This window comes from Pinus tabuliformis, chromosome 8 (genome assembly GCF_031772625.1).
Source record: "Pinus tabuliformis cultivar Carrire ecotype Pingquan chromosome 8, CPIR1, whole genome shotgun sequence".
Lineage (NCBI taxonomy): Eukaryota > Viridiplantae > Streptophyta > Pinopsida > Pinales > Pinaceae > Pinus > Pinus tabuliformis.
The window spans coordinates 653,660,770-653,678,630 of NC_142294.1; the positions used below are offsets into that span (position 1 = coordinate 653,660,770).

A 17,861-nucleotide genomic window follows, 5' to 3' on the forward strand; every position below is an offset into this window, starting at 1 on the left:
GTTTCATTTCTTAAACAACTTGGATTGCACCAACATTAATTCATCAAGGCTCATGAGAAATCTATAGTTAAGTGTGCTTGGCCTAGAATAATATTGTGATGGGTGACCTGCTTGGAAACTTTTTAGTTCTTATTATCTTGTCACTTACTTTGGTCTCATTCCTCGGACTATCCAGACCAGCATATGGGCTTATGTACTTAGGAATAAATATTTTTAACTCAACTACTGATCCATGTAGTTGTACATAGTGACTCTCCTCCACATGAGTGTTATGAGGTGGATGTGGAGGTGGAGGAGAATCAATGGAAACATGCTCTAGTGGAGAATGGTCTGGCTAATCAATTACCCCCTCAAATGACCTCATAAGCTCATCCATGCAGCTGAGTTGTGTCTACATGTTATCATGAGCTTATTAATATAAATGCAATCTAATACAAACTAGAAATTAATATAAATAATTATCCATAATTTGATAATAAGATCTAAAAATTTCATATATATATATATATAGATATATGTACCTAGTATGTGTCACATGGGTTGTTCACCCTCAAAGTTTCGCGGACGACATCACGATACATACATGCATATGACAAAAGATGGTCAGTGGGTAAACTTGCGAGAAATAAATCATCATATAAAGGAAGTGACGGGTCACGAGGAAATGGTGGCAGTCTCCTAATCTCTCCATGCAATGCAACACGTGCACTGACTAATAATGTCTGCATGCTATCTGCAATGGTATCCCTAGTCTCAGCACTGAGCTGTGATGACTCCTCTAGTTGTGTCAGCAATACCACACTTCGATACGATAGTGGAAAGAATCTTAGAGGTGGTGGTAGATGCCTAGGGTCTCTATGAGCCTCCTTGCTATCATATGTACATACCATGATAGCTCCATAATAATGAGATCTAGTATCAGTGTAATCTGGCCTAATATGTAACATGAAATCTACATATATATGCTTGGCAAAAAAAATGATGACCTGGTCATCGTGGGGGAACTGGCCCCAAGATCCAATGAATCGATCATACACAAAAGGGTTACATCAACATTCTTAAAATATCTCAGTGGAATCTGACCTTTATGTCTAGCAGGGCGATTTCACCATCTCCTAAGTAAGTTGGCCTCTGACCTCATGCCTCCTAATCCTCTATATGGAAAATAGGAGGTAGATATATGGGCCCAACCTCTGATATGTCTCGGTCAACCTATTGATGCTATCCAACATCAATGAAGAACTATGCCTAGTAGATGAACTAGAAGGGATGTTACTCACCTCTTGTGTGATCTATGTATGATAGGACGTAAAATCCTCTAACGTGATATGAGTTGTAGCATTGTCCCATAGAGGGATCGATGCTGCATTGTAATCCTTAGCTTCACCCTGCTAAGGGTCTGCAAATCATAAACATAATTTAACATATATATTTTACAAATTAGAAGCATAATAACATATACATTAAATTGAAACACATAAGTTGAAGAAAACTTAAAAATTAAAGACAATTTCAAGACATAAACACATAAAGTTTAAAGAGGATTTAAAAATGCATGAGGCGTACCTTAAATAGGTCAAAAAGGTCCACTAGAGGTAGAATTATCATCAACAGAGACAAAAACATTGCCTCTGACACTCTGATTAGCGTCATAGGTGGGATATATGAATGGAACACATACTTTGGGTGGGCTACATGATTTATCATGAGCCTAACCATGTATAACATATCCCCTTGCACTTTGAAGGCCTGCAGTTGGGGCATGTATATGGGATGCCTCTACATATTACAGATAAACTAATCCAAGAAAAAAATGTTGGCTATACTATTAAATATAATAAAACTAATTATAAAACTAGAAATTTCCCCTAAAGGTGCAAAGGTACACTGAAGGAATATAAGATTTGGGAAGTTCAAGTGGAGTGTATTCCACTAAACCATTAGAGGTTTCTACATGTGGGAAGTAAATTCATCGAAGGTTTTCGTATTGCATATTATGTCATCAACAAGGATGTTAGAATGCATTTTATGTTAAACCTTTTGGATGAGACATAGGTGCCAATGCACCCTCCACTTCCCAACCCTAATCCTTCAAGGATGTAGTGAAGATTGGGTTATTAACATTTCACTATGATTTGGAATTTTGTGTTAGCACTTTCTCAGTGGTTGAATCAACCAAGACTACTAACTATGAGCTCCTCCTTTGCTCCAAGGGTTTTTTAATTGCAAATTTTAAAACTATGAAGGATCATCCAAAAGTGTTCATTGAGGGACCATAATTTTCGTGCAGAGAAAGCCTCTCCTTTCAACCATGGCTCCTAAAATTTGACCAACCTCCATCACTGTCACAAGAGCTCATGTAAGACTTCCACACCTTCCTCTTCACTTGTGATATTTGATATTTACTTGAAGTTATTGGAAACTCCCTAGGTTACTTTGTTAGAATAGATGAAGATTATATGTCATGAGGTCTTGTCACCTTTGCTCATATTAATTGGGGCCTCAATAATTACTTACCCATAGGGTACTCATAGAATGGGTTGATCTCACTTTTACCCAATTGTTGGATTGTAAAAGCATAAATTTCAACTGCAGATCATTCCAGCAAACCAAATTGTACCTTTAGGAAGTCTAATAAGCTTATTATGACTTTTATCCATCTAATGGTATTAGGAGAAATCCTAGAAGGTGGCAATTAATAAATAAAAAATTATTTGAAACAAACTATAAAGAGGTATATTCTGGTTCCACACCCCTCCCTCATGGTATCTATGGGGAGAAGGATACAACTTAATGTTATTGAATCCCTTTAGGGATTTAGAGGACCTGCATGAATTGGACAATTTATATGAGGAAAGGAAGGCATATTGTATACCTTATGCATACAATTGTGAACCTTTGATTCCTTTTTAGAAAATTAGCTTTTGTAATGACTCTGCCATCCCATGCGAATAAGGTTTGGTAGATTGGCATTCGAAAGGAGATTTCTACGTTTGCGACCAACCATTCGTAGGGTATAAGAAGACCCTTATTGTAATAAAATATCTTCCCTTGCTAACCTACCTTACAAGGAAGATGTATACCCTCTCCTTTCATGGAGTTTTGTGGGGCTCTATTCCTTTATCCTTGGATAAAACCCTAAATTAGATAAAAGGTAGATGATATTATTTTAATATCAAACAAGGTGGAGGGAGACTACTCACTATGGTGTTGAATTTTTATTTAGAATGATATGGAAATACAAGTGATTAGCTTTATTATTTGGCCCCAAAATAAGGGCTCTATGTTAAATGCAAGTAGTGCTTCAATGGGTGACCTAAATGTGGCTTGGTGGTTGGGTAAGACAATAACATAAGATGACTACTAACTTTGGAAGAAAAAAAAAATTATATATGATAAATCACAACACTCAATTACCATGTAATTACTTAATATCACAATGATCTCGATATGCTTGTCTTAGGAGGACATTTGTTCGTGAACCCATCCTGCCCCCCGCCCCTCCCACAAAACTAACATTATCGGAGCAAGTGAAGTTGGTCAATCATATGATGGACAACTATCTCCTACTATTCAGAGAGGACATGGGCTAAAATAATGGTTAGTACCCCCTTGATCTTGGGGCGGTTAGTATCCCTTCCTTCGTTGCAAGAGGGATGCTTTCACCCAATTTTATTATCACAAAGATGGGTGTATTAATAAGTTGTAAGTTGGCATGTGACATAATAATAAATGTTGGTGAGAGAGAGAGATACATCCATAATAGTTTCCTTATAATTTTCTTTTCTAGAAATTTTGCATAAGGTTTCCTTATTGTACTACTTGCGAACATTCACTGCATAAGGGCAGTCAGGCCATCTGTGGTAATTTTTTTTACTTTTATTGCTCCACTTTATACATGTATGGAACTATGAAGTCTGCACTCAATATTGTACCTAAAATTTTTCATTTATTCTATTGTTTACCAAGAGTTGTTGTTTCTTATATAATTGTATTGTCCTGTGATTTTCCCTCAATATGTGGTTCTAAAATGTAATATGGGCATTGAAAATGGTACAAACTTTTTTGCTAAGTTGATTTATTTGTGGTGTGCTTTGAGGTTAGGTTTTTGGAAGTAGATGAAGGTTTTTAAACTGATTGGGTGATTCCAAAATAATAGTGGGTTGGCTCAATCGAAAGGTGGATCTTAGAATCCTACAGTTGGAATCATGGAAAAGGAAGATCCGACAATGAGAACAAAAATTTGATGATCTTCAGATCCTTCACTATTACAGGGAGCATTATGTTCTAGTAGATCCACTCTCAAAGGAAGCTTTACTTGTGGATATTGGCATTTGTACCTGCCCATAATTTTGCAATGGTGTTTTATCGTAAATCTTTTCTTTTATTCTATTTAATCTTTCTTTTCTAATGACAAGTTATTCTTTCTTCTTTACATATGTTTGAAGCATATTTTGGACGTTATGATAAAATGTTTGTTAACAAATCATGTGATATGTTATGTAGGGAAGAGATTGTAATTTTTTATTTTTATTCTAGAAATATCAAAAATATGTTTTTTTCTTTTGAGAAAAAGGTAGTAGATGTTTTGTTAAGGTACTTCGTGATTAAAATATCATTGATTCAAAAAATTTAGGCATAAATTCAACCATCATTTCTAATTGAGGTCGTGCACCATTCAAAATAATTTCAACATCCAATTCGAAACTCTATAGGCACAATTCAACCATGAATACTACTTAGTGTAGCCCAAGTGGTACCATATCCAAATCATTTTAACCACTTATATGTTAATCTCCTTAGTTATAAATAAACTATTCTCAATCTTATTAATCAAATTTAATTACTTATAAATATTAATAACAATTATATTATTATTTTAATCTTATACTCGTGAGTTTGATAATGTTGTTTTTTCTCTATCTGTATGTATAAATAATAGTATGTTCATGTTATTATTCATGTTTATCAAAGTATATTTTTTAAATATTAAAATTTTTATACAGTTTTGTTAAAACATGTTAAATATTAAAATATCGAAACATAATGAAAATTAAAATATTGAAAATTTATCTTGTTTATATTATACTTTGAGTGAATTTGTCGATTAAAAACATGTCACTTTTTTTAAAGGTTTAAGGGTTAAAAAGTCAAAATGTCTAGAATAATGTAGGATATGCACACTTTTGTATTTATATAAAAATTAAAAAAAGGTAAAATATGCCTACTTTTATATTTACAAAAAAAACAAACATTTAAAATAATAAATAAAAGCATCCCAAAGTTCAGGTAATGGAGCCAATTGTCTATGAGTGTGGGTGGGTTGCACTAACATGAAAGGGAAATACGGGCTTTACAGGATTAGGTCCCAAAAATGTATTCAAGCGGATAACCTTGAATACCTCGCGCTAATCTCATTCTAAAAAATATAGTGCGAACTTATTATCCAACTACCCTCGAGGGGATCTATAGACCTGTAGTAGTACACCATGAGTATATCATCAATGCAATAGGAATACTTAGTAACTCTGACATTGGAATTCCTTTGGTATGGATGGTTCGAACTTACTCATTGTTCATGACACGATAGCCAATCGACACACGGGGTAGACACGACTTCACATAGTTTGTAATTCCCTCCGTGGCTAATACATCTAGTCATAAATATTAGTGCTTAGTTGCCCTGTAACACAATAAACATTCATCACCTGCTTCTCTTCCGTGTTGTGTTATTCATGCAAACACTCAACACCTGCTGTTTTTCCGAGTTGCATTCTTAATGCAAGGAGATCAAGAGTGGTATGCGCCTCTTTGTTTCTCACTTCGAAGTTTTACCAGTGTCTACATAGTGAAGAATATAACTTTGAGTACAAATCCTGTGTTATTTCCCTGTCGTCTTTGAATCAGCGTGACATTGAGATCCGTGGTTTGAATCTCTGGGCCGAGTCTGGGGTCTAGAAATTCCTCCTTGTGTAGCCTATACTCATCCGGCAAAAGTTTGATTGAAATAATGAACTGCGGAGAATCATATCAGTCTAGCTGCAATAACGAAGAAAAAAGGAAAGTTGAAGACTTGCATTAGATTCTCACAGAATTACAGACTTGTTATCGAAACATAAAAATCTGAGGGACATTTTATATGCTTGTAACTCAACAGAAAATGCAATGAGCATCTCGTGTTAAAAACAATGGCAGAAAGAAAACTTGCAGAACAAGTCAAACCCATGAAAGTCGCATAAAAAAAACTGCAACATTCCAAACTTGCTCGTCCTTATCCATGGTCCCACTGGTTATTCTTATTCTCTTGGTGTTTAATTTTACTTTTCACATTATAACGTATTGTATTTTATTTGTTGCCGAATGATCTATGTGATTATGCTCATCTTAGATGCCTTTCTTGTTTTTTTATGGTTAAAGAATTAGATTCAAGGAGTGAATGTTATGATCTCCACGGTCATTTTCTTGGACTCAAGAAGTTGATCTAATTAATACTAATGACTATTGTAATCTCATTTTGTGCATCGAGTGGGTTTCATCCACCTCGAGGAGATCAAGGGGCATCTGAGAGCATGAGAGGGAGGTGTGTTTGTCTTGATGGAGAACAATGTCTTTGTCAGAAATGATCTATTCCAAAGTGCTTTGAGGGGCATCTGAGAGCATGAGAGGGACGTGTGCTTGGCTTGGAAGAGAACAATGTTTCTGCCATAACTACTTTGTTAGAGGTTGATTTGCAGTTTTCTCCAGAGTGTTTCGAGGGGCATCTGAGAGTGTGAGAGGGAGGTGTGTTTGGCTTGGAAGAGAACAATGTCTTTGCCATAACTGCTTCGTTCGAGGTTGCATTGCAGTTTGCTCCAGAGTGCTTCGAATAAGTTACAGGAATATGCATGTGAGCATACAAAATACGCAGTATATGTGAACATGATCTTCGATATACATGAACAGGATCGCCGAAGAAATGGAAATTACATATAATACAATGGCGGTGGACAAAAATCCATGACTTGACTGGGTTAACGTGATTTGAACCACGACACGAGAAAATGTCTTGTGCAAATACCTTTCCATGTGTTGGATTTTCACTGGACGAAGGACGACGAAAATAGAGTGGGGGTTGGACAGGGTGAACAGTGTCGACTCACCCTAACCCCTCAAAGAGAACACCTTCGGTGTAATTATAAAGAAGCATTGGAAATACTAAGTTTAAAGTCTAGAGGACTAAAATCTAGTTAGAATTATATCGCCATTGAAAACGAAGCATATGCTCTTCCATTTGCTTTGCAAACACTAGGTTCTTTTGCATAACAATATATTTAATAAACATGTTATTTATAGAAATTGAATTAAGATGAAGAGAATAATAATAGTTCTTCCCAACCATCCAAAATAAAAAAATTTAATTAAAAAAATTTATATCCATATCAAATTCAATTTCAAAATCTCAATTCACAATTTTGATGTTTGTAACTCTTCTTTTTGTCAAAGAAACAATAAGAATTTGTATTATTAAAAAATTATGGTTACTAGGCCAGAACTTTTACATATTACAATCTTCCTTGGAGGTTTGAAATTGAACATGGTGGCTCAATCCAAACCCTCCAATAAATTTCCCATGTCTCAAAATTTTCAAACCTTTTCCAACCAAAAATTCTCTAAAAAACTCCCAGTATTCAAATGCATTTACATTCCATTATTCACTACTTTTGTCTTAACGTAGACTAACTTCTTGTTTTCCTTCGCAGAATGTATTTTCCTTCCTTTCCAACTTGAGTCCAGGCTGTATTTTCTTCTATTTCAGACATATCATTCATGTTCCAACCTTTTAGCTTATTAAAACTAATAATTTAAGAATTATAAGCATAAAAGAAAAAATTTCAAGTAAACAAATAACCCATTTTTTAAAATTTTAATTAATTAGATTTGATTTTAGTGAATATTAACTACCATTACTGTCATCAATATTATAATCATTCTACACCATTAATATTTATTAAAAATGTTAGATTATTATGTTTTCTTTGTCGATAAAAAAACGTCTATTAAGTCGTCAAAAAAATACATTTTACAGTTAAGTTGCTCTCTACTCTCTTAGTTTCACTTCGACTGGATTTGTTAGCCAGGAAAGCAATACAAAAACATAGAAGATATTGCCTTGTTTCAAAGAAGCTACCTAGACAGAAAGGCCTTACATTCAAGAACACTGAAAACACCAAGATGACATTTATAAAAGAATATTTGGTCCCTCAGTGACAACATGGTCGAATTGACGACCAAAACCTTCATGCACATGGAAGTCAACATGAGCCATACAACTTTCATTTCATCCAACTACTCGTTAGTTCCGTGTTGGCTTCGACGAACCGAGGCGAGATGCGGTCTTCATACCTCTACGCATGCTCCACCAAGCGTAGTGACAGGGTTCAGTTGTGGGCAACCTTCCCTCTTTGTCGACTCTACCCACTCCCTCATCAACTATCTCCTCGTTTACACCCTACGACCAACAACCCTTCGAGCACGACCTCGCTAATGGATCACCCATGCACTAAGCATGCAACCCCAACTCTGTGGAGAATCTAGGACACCTGAGCCATGCCCACACCACTAACTAGGAAAATTCCAACCCTTAGGAGGTTGTGTGGCCCTCCACCACCCGCAATGGCCAATATTGTTAGCACCTCACCTTGACCACAGAAACAAAAGAGATTCTCAAGTGGGCTAGCACAAGATCCCCCAATGATATTAATTCGCCACAAACTGTAATCAACAAATTTTCCTCAAACAATACTCCACAAACTCTCAAAATACGAAGTAAAAATGACCCACATGGAACCACCCTTCCCAACACTTAGGACAAGTCGCAAGCACAAAAATAGATGACTCAAGACAACCCAAAGATTCCAGCCAAGCCAATGATGGACCAAAACTCAAGCTTCTATCATCGAACACTAACCGAACGTAGAGATCAAGAGGCAATGAAAACAAGCACTTACCCAAATTCTGACCCGATTATAGGACCTTCATAATCAAACTGGTAGCACACTTCGGGTTGATTCCATAATAATTTGTTTCGCCACAACATGCTTGGTTTGCAGGTGTCCCCACTCACTTCTCTCGGATCCCACCATTAGAGGAAATTTGAGTCTAAAAGTAGCCTCCTAAGGAAAAATAATAAAATAATAGGAAAATAATAAAATATAATTTATGAATTTTGGAAGGAAAGAATAAAACCAAATTTTTAAATTGTATTTTGGGGTTTTTCTCCTTATAGGTTTACTCAAATTTCAAGTGTAGACACTCGTTCAATGTGAAATTAAATTTCACATGCAATGAGTACCCATTATGCATATTTTTTAGAAGATCCACATTGATAAAAAATGAATATACATTAAAAAACATGTTAAACACGTTTTTTTAATGTATCTTCAATTTTTATCAATGTGGGTCTTCTAAAAAATATTTCTAATGGGTACTCGTTGAATGTGGAATTTAACTCTGCATCCAATAAGTGTCTACACTTGAAATTTGAGTAGACCTATATGAAGATAAACAAAAAATACAATTAAATTTTTCTTTTTCTTCCAAAATATTTACATGTGCCTCTTTTTAAATTTAACGAATTTTGATTGGTTTACACATTATGTACATGAAAATTTCATTGGCACTTTCACGGTGAAATTTCCTATAATAACTATTCTGCTAGTTTCCTAACCAATGTGCCCATTGTGCACTGTCCTTGCTTCACCAACATCTAACTCACTTAAACCACATGGATCATGGAAAATGCACAGGTAGCAAGCTAGTGCATATATAGTCTCAATAAACCCATTTGACCTTCCTCCCATACCCAACCAACAAAAAAATGTTGAGGATGCCCACTTGTTGCCATATATAATAAGTTTGTTCCTTTTGGATGGTTCCAACACTTTGCCATTTTTCTCGACCTCTGCCAAAATGCCAAACACGCATCATGATAATGTAATCACCTTGCGAGAACCAAATCTCATACTGCCCATTCACCCACCCCATCGAGGTAATTAGATTATTATTAAATAAATAATAATATATCTATATTTTTTATAGTTACAATATAAAATATAAATAAAATAAAAAATTATTTCTTTCTTTTTTCTTTCTCATTTTTAAAATATATATATATATATATATATATATATATATATATATATATAATGAATATTTATATAAACTGATTTAACATTGTAATATGCAAAACAGAGATCCATAATGGAGTCGTTTACAAGCGGAGGAATTGCCGGGATGGCCAAAAGTGGCAGGAATCCGGGGAAATTTTTTTCAAAAAATCTTGTAGAGGCAGTGTTTGAATCTTGTTTTTGCTAGTGGAAAGTGTTTGAATCTTGTTTTTGATGGTGGAAATAGATTCAGCGCCATCAAAAACATTTAGGACACCAAAAATTTTGAAGTTTAACAACTATAACTTGGATTTACAAAAATCTTTGCCAGATTTTCTCAAAATATGACCAGAATTTCCATAACTTTCCAGGCAATTCCTCCCGCCCCTCCCCAAACTTAAATTCCTTTTCCGCATGTTAATCAAATATATAGTAAACCTATAATATAATAAACCTAGATTATGTATATGAAATAATTGACCTTAATTTAATTTTCTTCAGAGAGTACAATATGCTCTAGGCACCTGTACCAATATAACCTCATTATTCCCGAAGCGTCTAGGATTAGCAAAGACTTCATCTGCCAGTGTGTCAGACATCCGCCACTTGCTGCGCTTTTTTCATTTTTATTATTCTCACACTAAAGTGGGAGGAGCGCTTTCTTCGCATTTTTTTCTTTTTAGTCCCTGCCATCTGGCATCCGGCAGGGACTATAGTAATCGTTCCGGACGGAGATAGCATTAGTTCGACCTGCTTAACCTCATGAATATCCACCTATATCCAAACTTTTTAAACTTTTTTGCCAGTATTCTTTTTAATCGCCTTATTTGGCCTCTTCCCGAGGCAAGAGGGCGGAAAGCATATGTTATATGCTATGTTTGCTTCAAATTTGTAAATTTAAATTCAAACTAATGCTGGACTAATGCCAGCATTAAATCTCAGGCATTTTATGTTAATCAAAATGTGTTCTGTATAATACAAAACCATCTTATGATAGGGAAGCACCACCGCACTGATGCCACCTGCACACCATGCATTACTCTGTCATTCCACCTGCACACCATGCATTACTCCGAGCATGCTGGATTGTTGTCTATTTAGGATCTCTTCCCCCTCGTCGGCCATCTCTGAGACTGTCTCGGCTGTGGCGGGATTTCTGTGCAGAGGGCGCAGATCATTCAGGTAAATCAATTTAAATCCTGCAAAGATAAATGTAATTTGTTAATAGCAGTAATGTATTCCATTAATCGTACTCTGTTTATACTTCTTTGTTGTTCTTTGATGTACGGATGTGCTCTGTTTATACTTCTTTGCTGTTCTTTGATGTACGGATGTGTCAAGGAGAAAGCCCTTGCAGATGGTAAACCTGAGCAAATCATCCATGATTAGCGTTACTGTAATGTAGTAAACTGAATACCAAATTTTCACATCATTTTTTTTTATTTACATATTTGATTGCGCTATTAACATTCAGTATTCAATTTTGCTGAATACAATATCTACAGAGACTGAATACAATATCTACAATATCTTTGTTTGAACAGCTTATCATAGTCTACAAACGAGCCACGCAGTAAAGTCGAGCTAATCTAGGATTCAGTCTAGCTTTTTCAGAGAATCAGCTGCGTGGTTTATGATATGTTTTACTGTTTTTACAGGTTCTAACGCCAAGTACGCTAGATATAGACGACCTGAAATGCAAGCTCAACGGCTGGGCTAGATACAATTATGCTCTAAAATTACAGTACATCTTGTATGTGGACATCATTTTTCGAACGTGCTTTACTTCTTTCGAGAGTTTGTTTGAACAACAGTTACTATCGTACGCTGTTATACCAACATAAGAGATGGCTGTTCATTCTAATGGCGTGCAGGTATAGTACCTAAGCTCATGCAAATTAATATTTGGTAGACACAAAATTTATAAGATTTACTGTACCAAAGACAAAAAAACAAAATAATATTGATTGGGAAATAATTAACCCTGAGAAAATGTTATGCAAGCCCAGGTTATTTGGTAGCCACAAAATTTATAAGATTTACTCTACGAAAGACAGAAAACAAAATAATATTGATTACAGTTATTCGTCAAGTAGATCATCCTGATATACTGCAATTTAAACTCGGTATATGCCATACCGGCATGTATCTCTGATTTGAATTTTAAAAGACATGTAGCAGCATGTACCTCATGGGAAAATCGTTTCTACATGTAATTGCAGGCATGGAGTGCGCCAATTCTGCACTGGATGGTCTGATGGACCTGAATTCATAACACAATGCCCCATTCGCCCAGGTCGAAGTTATACATATAGATTTACTATCGCTGGTCAAGAAGGGACTCTCTGGTGGCACGCACACAGTTCATGGCTTCCAGCTACTGTCTATGGAGCCTTGGTCATCTTGCCAAGGCTAGGCAGCTCTTATCCCTTTACCTTTACCAGGCCGCATCGCCAGATTCCAATTCTTCTAGGTCTGCGGGAACAATTCAAATTTTGTGTTCCTCTGCTAGAAATATTCAATTTCAATTTCAATTTAACTCGTAACGCGATGGAAATAATTGACCCTGTTTGCATTCGCAGGAGAATGGTGGAACACGAATACTATAGATATTGTAAACCAAGCAACCCGAACAGGAGCTGGCCCCAACATTTCAGATGCATTCGCTATAAATGGAAAACCGGGAAACCTATTTAAATGTTCAAGTTCAGGTACATCTACGCCTGCGTTAATTCATCCAATAAGCTGAATTTCTCTGGTTATTTCCCAATCTAGCGTTGGCAAGAATCGTCTGGCAAGAATCGTTAAGCAGAGGCGAAGGTTGAATAACCAGCCTCATAATGGCTGGAATGATATAATGTCACAGATCACCTCCCTGCTGCCAAGCACATGGCTTGCATGCAATGCACGTGGTAAGGGAGAGAGAAAGTGGCTGGTCCTCATAAGTTGTCCAATACTAACGGACTTTTATAATGACTTTAATAAGTTCGGTTCGTTTATGACGACGTGCAGGTTTTAGAAAGTAACGCCCCCTTAAATCATGTCTTTGGCATAGTTTCGCTTTCAATGAAAATTACATGCAACAATTATTGAACGTATACGTAACTCTAAATGTTTCAAGGAAATGACATATAACGTTGGATCAAAATAAAGTACATTGTTAAGGATCAATCTATATCTCTTTTTCTTCTTAAAAAACTTAAAGCTTTAATAAAATTAGATATTATAAAACTTTAGCTATGATAACTTTATATTCTTATAATTTTAAGTTTTTACAATGGTCCGATTTATAATTTTCTGTTTTACGCTTTTATAACTTTATATTCTATAAAATGCAAGACTTTAAGTTCGCTAGTTCGCTGGATCCTTTCTGCATATATCTCTCCTTCACAGAGTGGAGTCGTCCGACTCTAGATAAAATTATAAATATTACCATGAAATTCAATACACTGGAAGTGGATCTTTAAACATTACACACTTTTTCGGGCATTAATTCCTTTGATTCAAAATACATTGCGTTAATTCCTTTGATTCAAAACACATTGATTTCAATCAGCTGCCTCAAAAGTAACTTGTAAATCTTCAGCTGCCTCAAAAGTAACTTGTAAATCCTTCCACGTTAAGACATTGTAAAGCTTTCCACGGGCAGGGACTTGCTGCGATGCAGCTTCCCTTGTTTAATATAGAAGTAAAGTGGAGAATCTGGACAAGATCAGATTTGAAGTGAAGAGATACATTTTAATCGGCAAGGTTAATTATTATATTTTGTGAATCTGGACTGGCATCAAGTTTGAAGGGGAGACACATTTTAATCTGCAAGGTTAATTATTATATTAAGGTTTTTTTAATATTGAAAAGTTAAAATAAATGATTTTTTATACGAAAATAAACAATAATTTAAAAATTTATGTATATTTTATTTATCTTGTCAATTTGTACATATTTTAAATAATTTAAAAGTTTATGTATATTTTATTTATCTTATTGTTTATCTTGTCAATTTGTACATATTTTAAATAAAGAATCTTATTGTTGTATCAAAATTTTAAGTACATTTAAACAAGTACATATGGAGTATGAGTTTACCTTATCATAAATTTTTTTTATTGAATGGTTGTTCTTTTTTACAGGATCATTGATTCACTGGTTTAAATGATTGTAATCAGCTTTTGAAAAAGCAATCAAACTGAAATATTTTTTGAAAAATATAGTTTAAATAAAGTTAGTTAAAATATCCAACAAACACAATTCAGGCTTCCAATGTTCTTTGAGTCTCAAAAGCTTCCACTTTTGAGTGGGGCCCGCCGGTGTGTGAAATCCAATTAATTCTGTAGCTTTCAGATACCATTAATTTATAAAAGCATCTTCATCCATATTTTGACTTCAGGTTTACAGGGCCTTTGGATTGTACTCAGTACATTAGAAAACAGAGTGTTCCAATGCTATGCCCTGCTCTGCAATGGGGATGACGATGAAACTATTAATCACTACTGTGTTACTTATTTACTGTCTATGTATGGGAATGCGCTTCGCGGCAGCTGATCCAGAGACCACAATCGTTTGGAGCGGTTGTGGGAATAGCGGCAATTATACATATACAAACGGTAGCGCGTTCCAGCTTAATCTAAACCAGCTTTTGGATTCACTGGTGAACAATGTTTATGCCACCGGATTCAATACCTCTAGTATTGTTTCTCAGGTGGGAAACAGTAATAGCACGGTTTATGGGCTTGTGCAGTGCAGGGGAGATTTAGGTTCTTCCGATTGCAAACAGTGCGCATCGACGGCCAAAGCAAATCTTGTTGAGCGATGCCACAACACTTCTGGATTCATTCAACTAGATGGCTGCTTCTTGCGTTACGACAATCATAACTTTTACAACGACATTGAGAGCACGAAGAATTCGTCAGTAAGTGTTCTCTACAACTATTACAATAGCAGTCAACCACAGCAGTTCACAAATGCTGTTAAGGCCCTGCTCTCAAATGTTACCGCTCAAGCTGCGGAGGCTCCCAAACTTTTCGCTGCAGATTCAGGCGCTGCGCCTGGTAATATATCGCAGAAAATATACAGCTTAGCGCAGTGCTGGAGAGATGTGTCCCGGACAAGCTGCGGATCGTGCCTAACTGAAGCCCTGTCAGATATATTCGGATGCCCAAGTGGAGCTCTGGGGGCACAATTCGGATCTAAGAATTGCTATTTGCGGTACGAGGTTTATGAATTTTTCAATACCTCTGTTCTCTCGCCGCCACTGGGGGAAAGTCCTCCAGTATCTTCTGGTATGTTCTTCACATTGTTTACAATGAAAAGGCACATGGTACTGTTTTTAAGATTTTGTTTTGGTGAAATAAAAGATATCCAATTTAGTTAGAATTGTTGTGTAAATTTTGCAGGAGGCCAAAAATCTAATGTCCTCGGGATAATTCTGGGCATAGTAGCTGCCATGGTTGTATTAATTGCAGTAATTGCAGTCATAGGCCTTTGGAAGTGGAAGTTTTTCTCTCGACGGAAGCGTCGGGATCAGATTTATCTAACTCGAGGTCTAGAAATTGCTAAATTGTTTAGCCTCAAGGATATTCAGCTTGTGTCCTCTGAACTGTTCAGTTATTTGTTTAACTTGTAATTGTTTTAGCAGGTGACCAAGGAGAGATTAGCTTAACCCCAAGTATCAGGAATGCGGAACTCATTTTCAAGTATGATTTTCTGAGAGAAGCGACCTCCAATTTTAATCTGGAGAACAAGCTTGGAGAAGGGGGTTTTGGATCCGTATTTAAAGTGAGCTCTTGGTCCTGCATTGAATTCACTTTGATATTTAAATGTAATGGAGATTAGAAGTCATTTTAAAGTTTATTGATCTGCAGGGGATTTTACCAGATAACAGAGAGGTTGCAGTTAAACGACTGTATATTAGTTCAAGGCAAGGAGATGCTGAATTTCTGAATGAAGCAAATCTTATCAGTCGTGTTCAGCACAGGAATCTTGTGAAATTGCTTGGTTGCTCTGTGGAAAACTCGGAAAGGCTACTGGTTTACGAATACCTCCATAACAGTAGTCTGGACAAGATTCTATTTGGTTTCTACTCACTCTCAATCGCTGCATGGATCATAGAGTTCTTAGTTTGTACATATAGATTGCTAATATTTTAACTGTACATTGCAGAGGAAACGAAACGCCATTTACTTGACTGGAAAGAGCGGTATGAAATCATAGTTGGAACTGCACGTGGGCTGGCCTATCTTCACGAGGAATCTGAGATTCGGATCATCCACAGAGATATTAAAGCCAGCAATATTTTACTCGATAATAAACTTAGACCCAAAATAGCAGACTTTGGGTTAGCCAGATTTTTTGCAGATGATCGGAGCCATGTTAGCACTAGAATTGCAGGAACTTTGTAAGAAATTTTCCACCAATGAAATGCTGAGCTTTCCAAATAATTAATACGAAGATTTGATTAAATATGGCATTTTGCAGAGGTTACATGGCCCCTGAGTACGCTTTGCGTGGACAGCTGACAGCAAAAGCCGATGTATTCAGCTTTGGAGTCCTTCTACTTGAGATTATCAGCGGGAGAAAGAATCATAGCTCCGAAGAATTTCTCATCGAAAGAGTATGGTTTATGTGGATCTCATCTTTCTAATCGAAATTTTCTCCAGTATTTACAGCTTCTTGCTAACTAAAGTTTTATGTTTTTGTTGGTATTGGCCAATTACCAGACATGGCGGTTGTATAAAACAGAGCGAGCTTTAGACGTTATGGATCCCACATTGGATGGTAATTATTCACGGGAAGAAGGCATTAGAGTGATTAAACTCGGTCTTCTGTGCACGCAAGCGGGTTCAGCATTGAGACCTTCAATGTCCCGGGTGGTGTGGATGCTGACAAGTGATCAAGAAAATCTTGCTTCGCCCACAAAACCTGCTTTCATAGATATGGATGGTGTCACTGTGGAGGTACCCAACGAAGGTAAGCGCGCCAGAGTTATTGACCCTGACAAAGCATCAAGCAGTAACACCTCCGATATGCATTCTGCAGCAGCTGATCCTTCATCAAGCACTCTGGAGCCAAGGTGAAAGTCGGCCCATGCCTGTACCCTCTTGGCATAATGCTAACCATTATCTGCTCAGACTGGCAGAGCACACAGTAGAATGCCTTTTAAAATGAAGAGCAGTTAAGCATCTGCTCTCAGAGGGATGCGTTGTTGGAGTTCAATACCTTAAGCAGCTGATGCATCCGTCATCATCGCCATGGCTGACCATGCATAAATGAGATCGGCCCTCTGCATAAATGAAGTCGGCGCTTTTGTTGGAAGTATGCTGTCATTCTTAATGGTCATGGAATGTTCATTTAGCTTAACTGGACTAGGGAAAGAAGCCGACAAGGTACGAGAAGAGCATTAAATCAGTTCATGTAGTATAGGAACGAAATCCTTTGTCTTCCATTTAGGCAACTCCCAATTGCCTCTGTGATGGCCTGTGGGAAGGGGTAGTAACAGTTCTGGAATTTCAAATTTATGTGGAGTGTGAAATGGAGACAGTAATTTGTTTTCCATGCGGTCACTTTATGTTTCAAGAGTTTTGAGTTTCGTTGAGCCGATGACTTATTTAGTTTCGTTGAGCCGATGACTTATTTTTCAGCGTTGCAAAAAAGATTTGCACATAAAATTAGATTTTTTTCTACTCATATTAAATCCCTATTTAAAATAACTCTAAGCTA

At 36.4% G+C, this 17,861-nt stretch overlaps 1 protein-coding gene across 1 annotated transcript; it reads left to right on the plus strand.

Annotated features, from left to right (window-relative positions):
• The first annotated feature begins 14,561 nt into the window (after nucleotides 1–14,561).
• LOC149237249 (cysteine-rich receptor-like protein kinase 2) lies at nucleotides 14,562–17,632 on the plus strand. Its single transcript, XM_089369214.1, has 7 exons — nucleotides 14,562–15,424; nucleotides 15,539–15,748; nucleotides 15,781–15,920; nucleotides 16,007–16,217; nucleotides 16,305–16,539; nucleotides 16,620–16,755; nucleotides 16,862–17,632. The coding sequence occupies exons 1-7, from the start codon at nucleotides 14,590–14,592 to the stop codon at nucleotides 17,216–17,218; spliced, it is 2,124 nt and encodes a 707-aa protein (XP_089225340.1). The 5' UTR covers nucleotides 14,562–14,589; the 3' UTR covers nucleotides 17,219–17,632.
• Nucleotides 17,633–17,861: the final 229 nt, after the last annotated feature.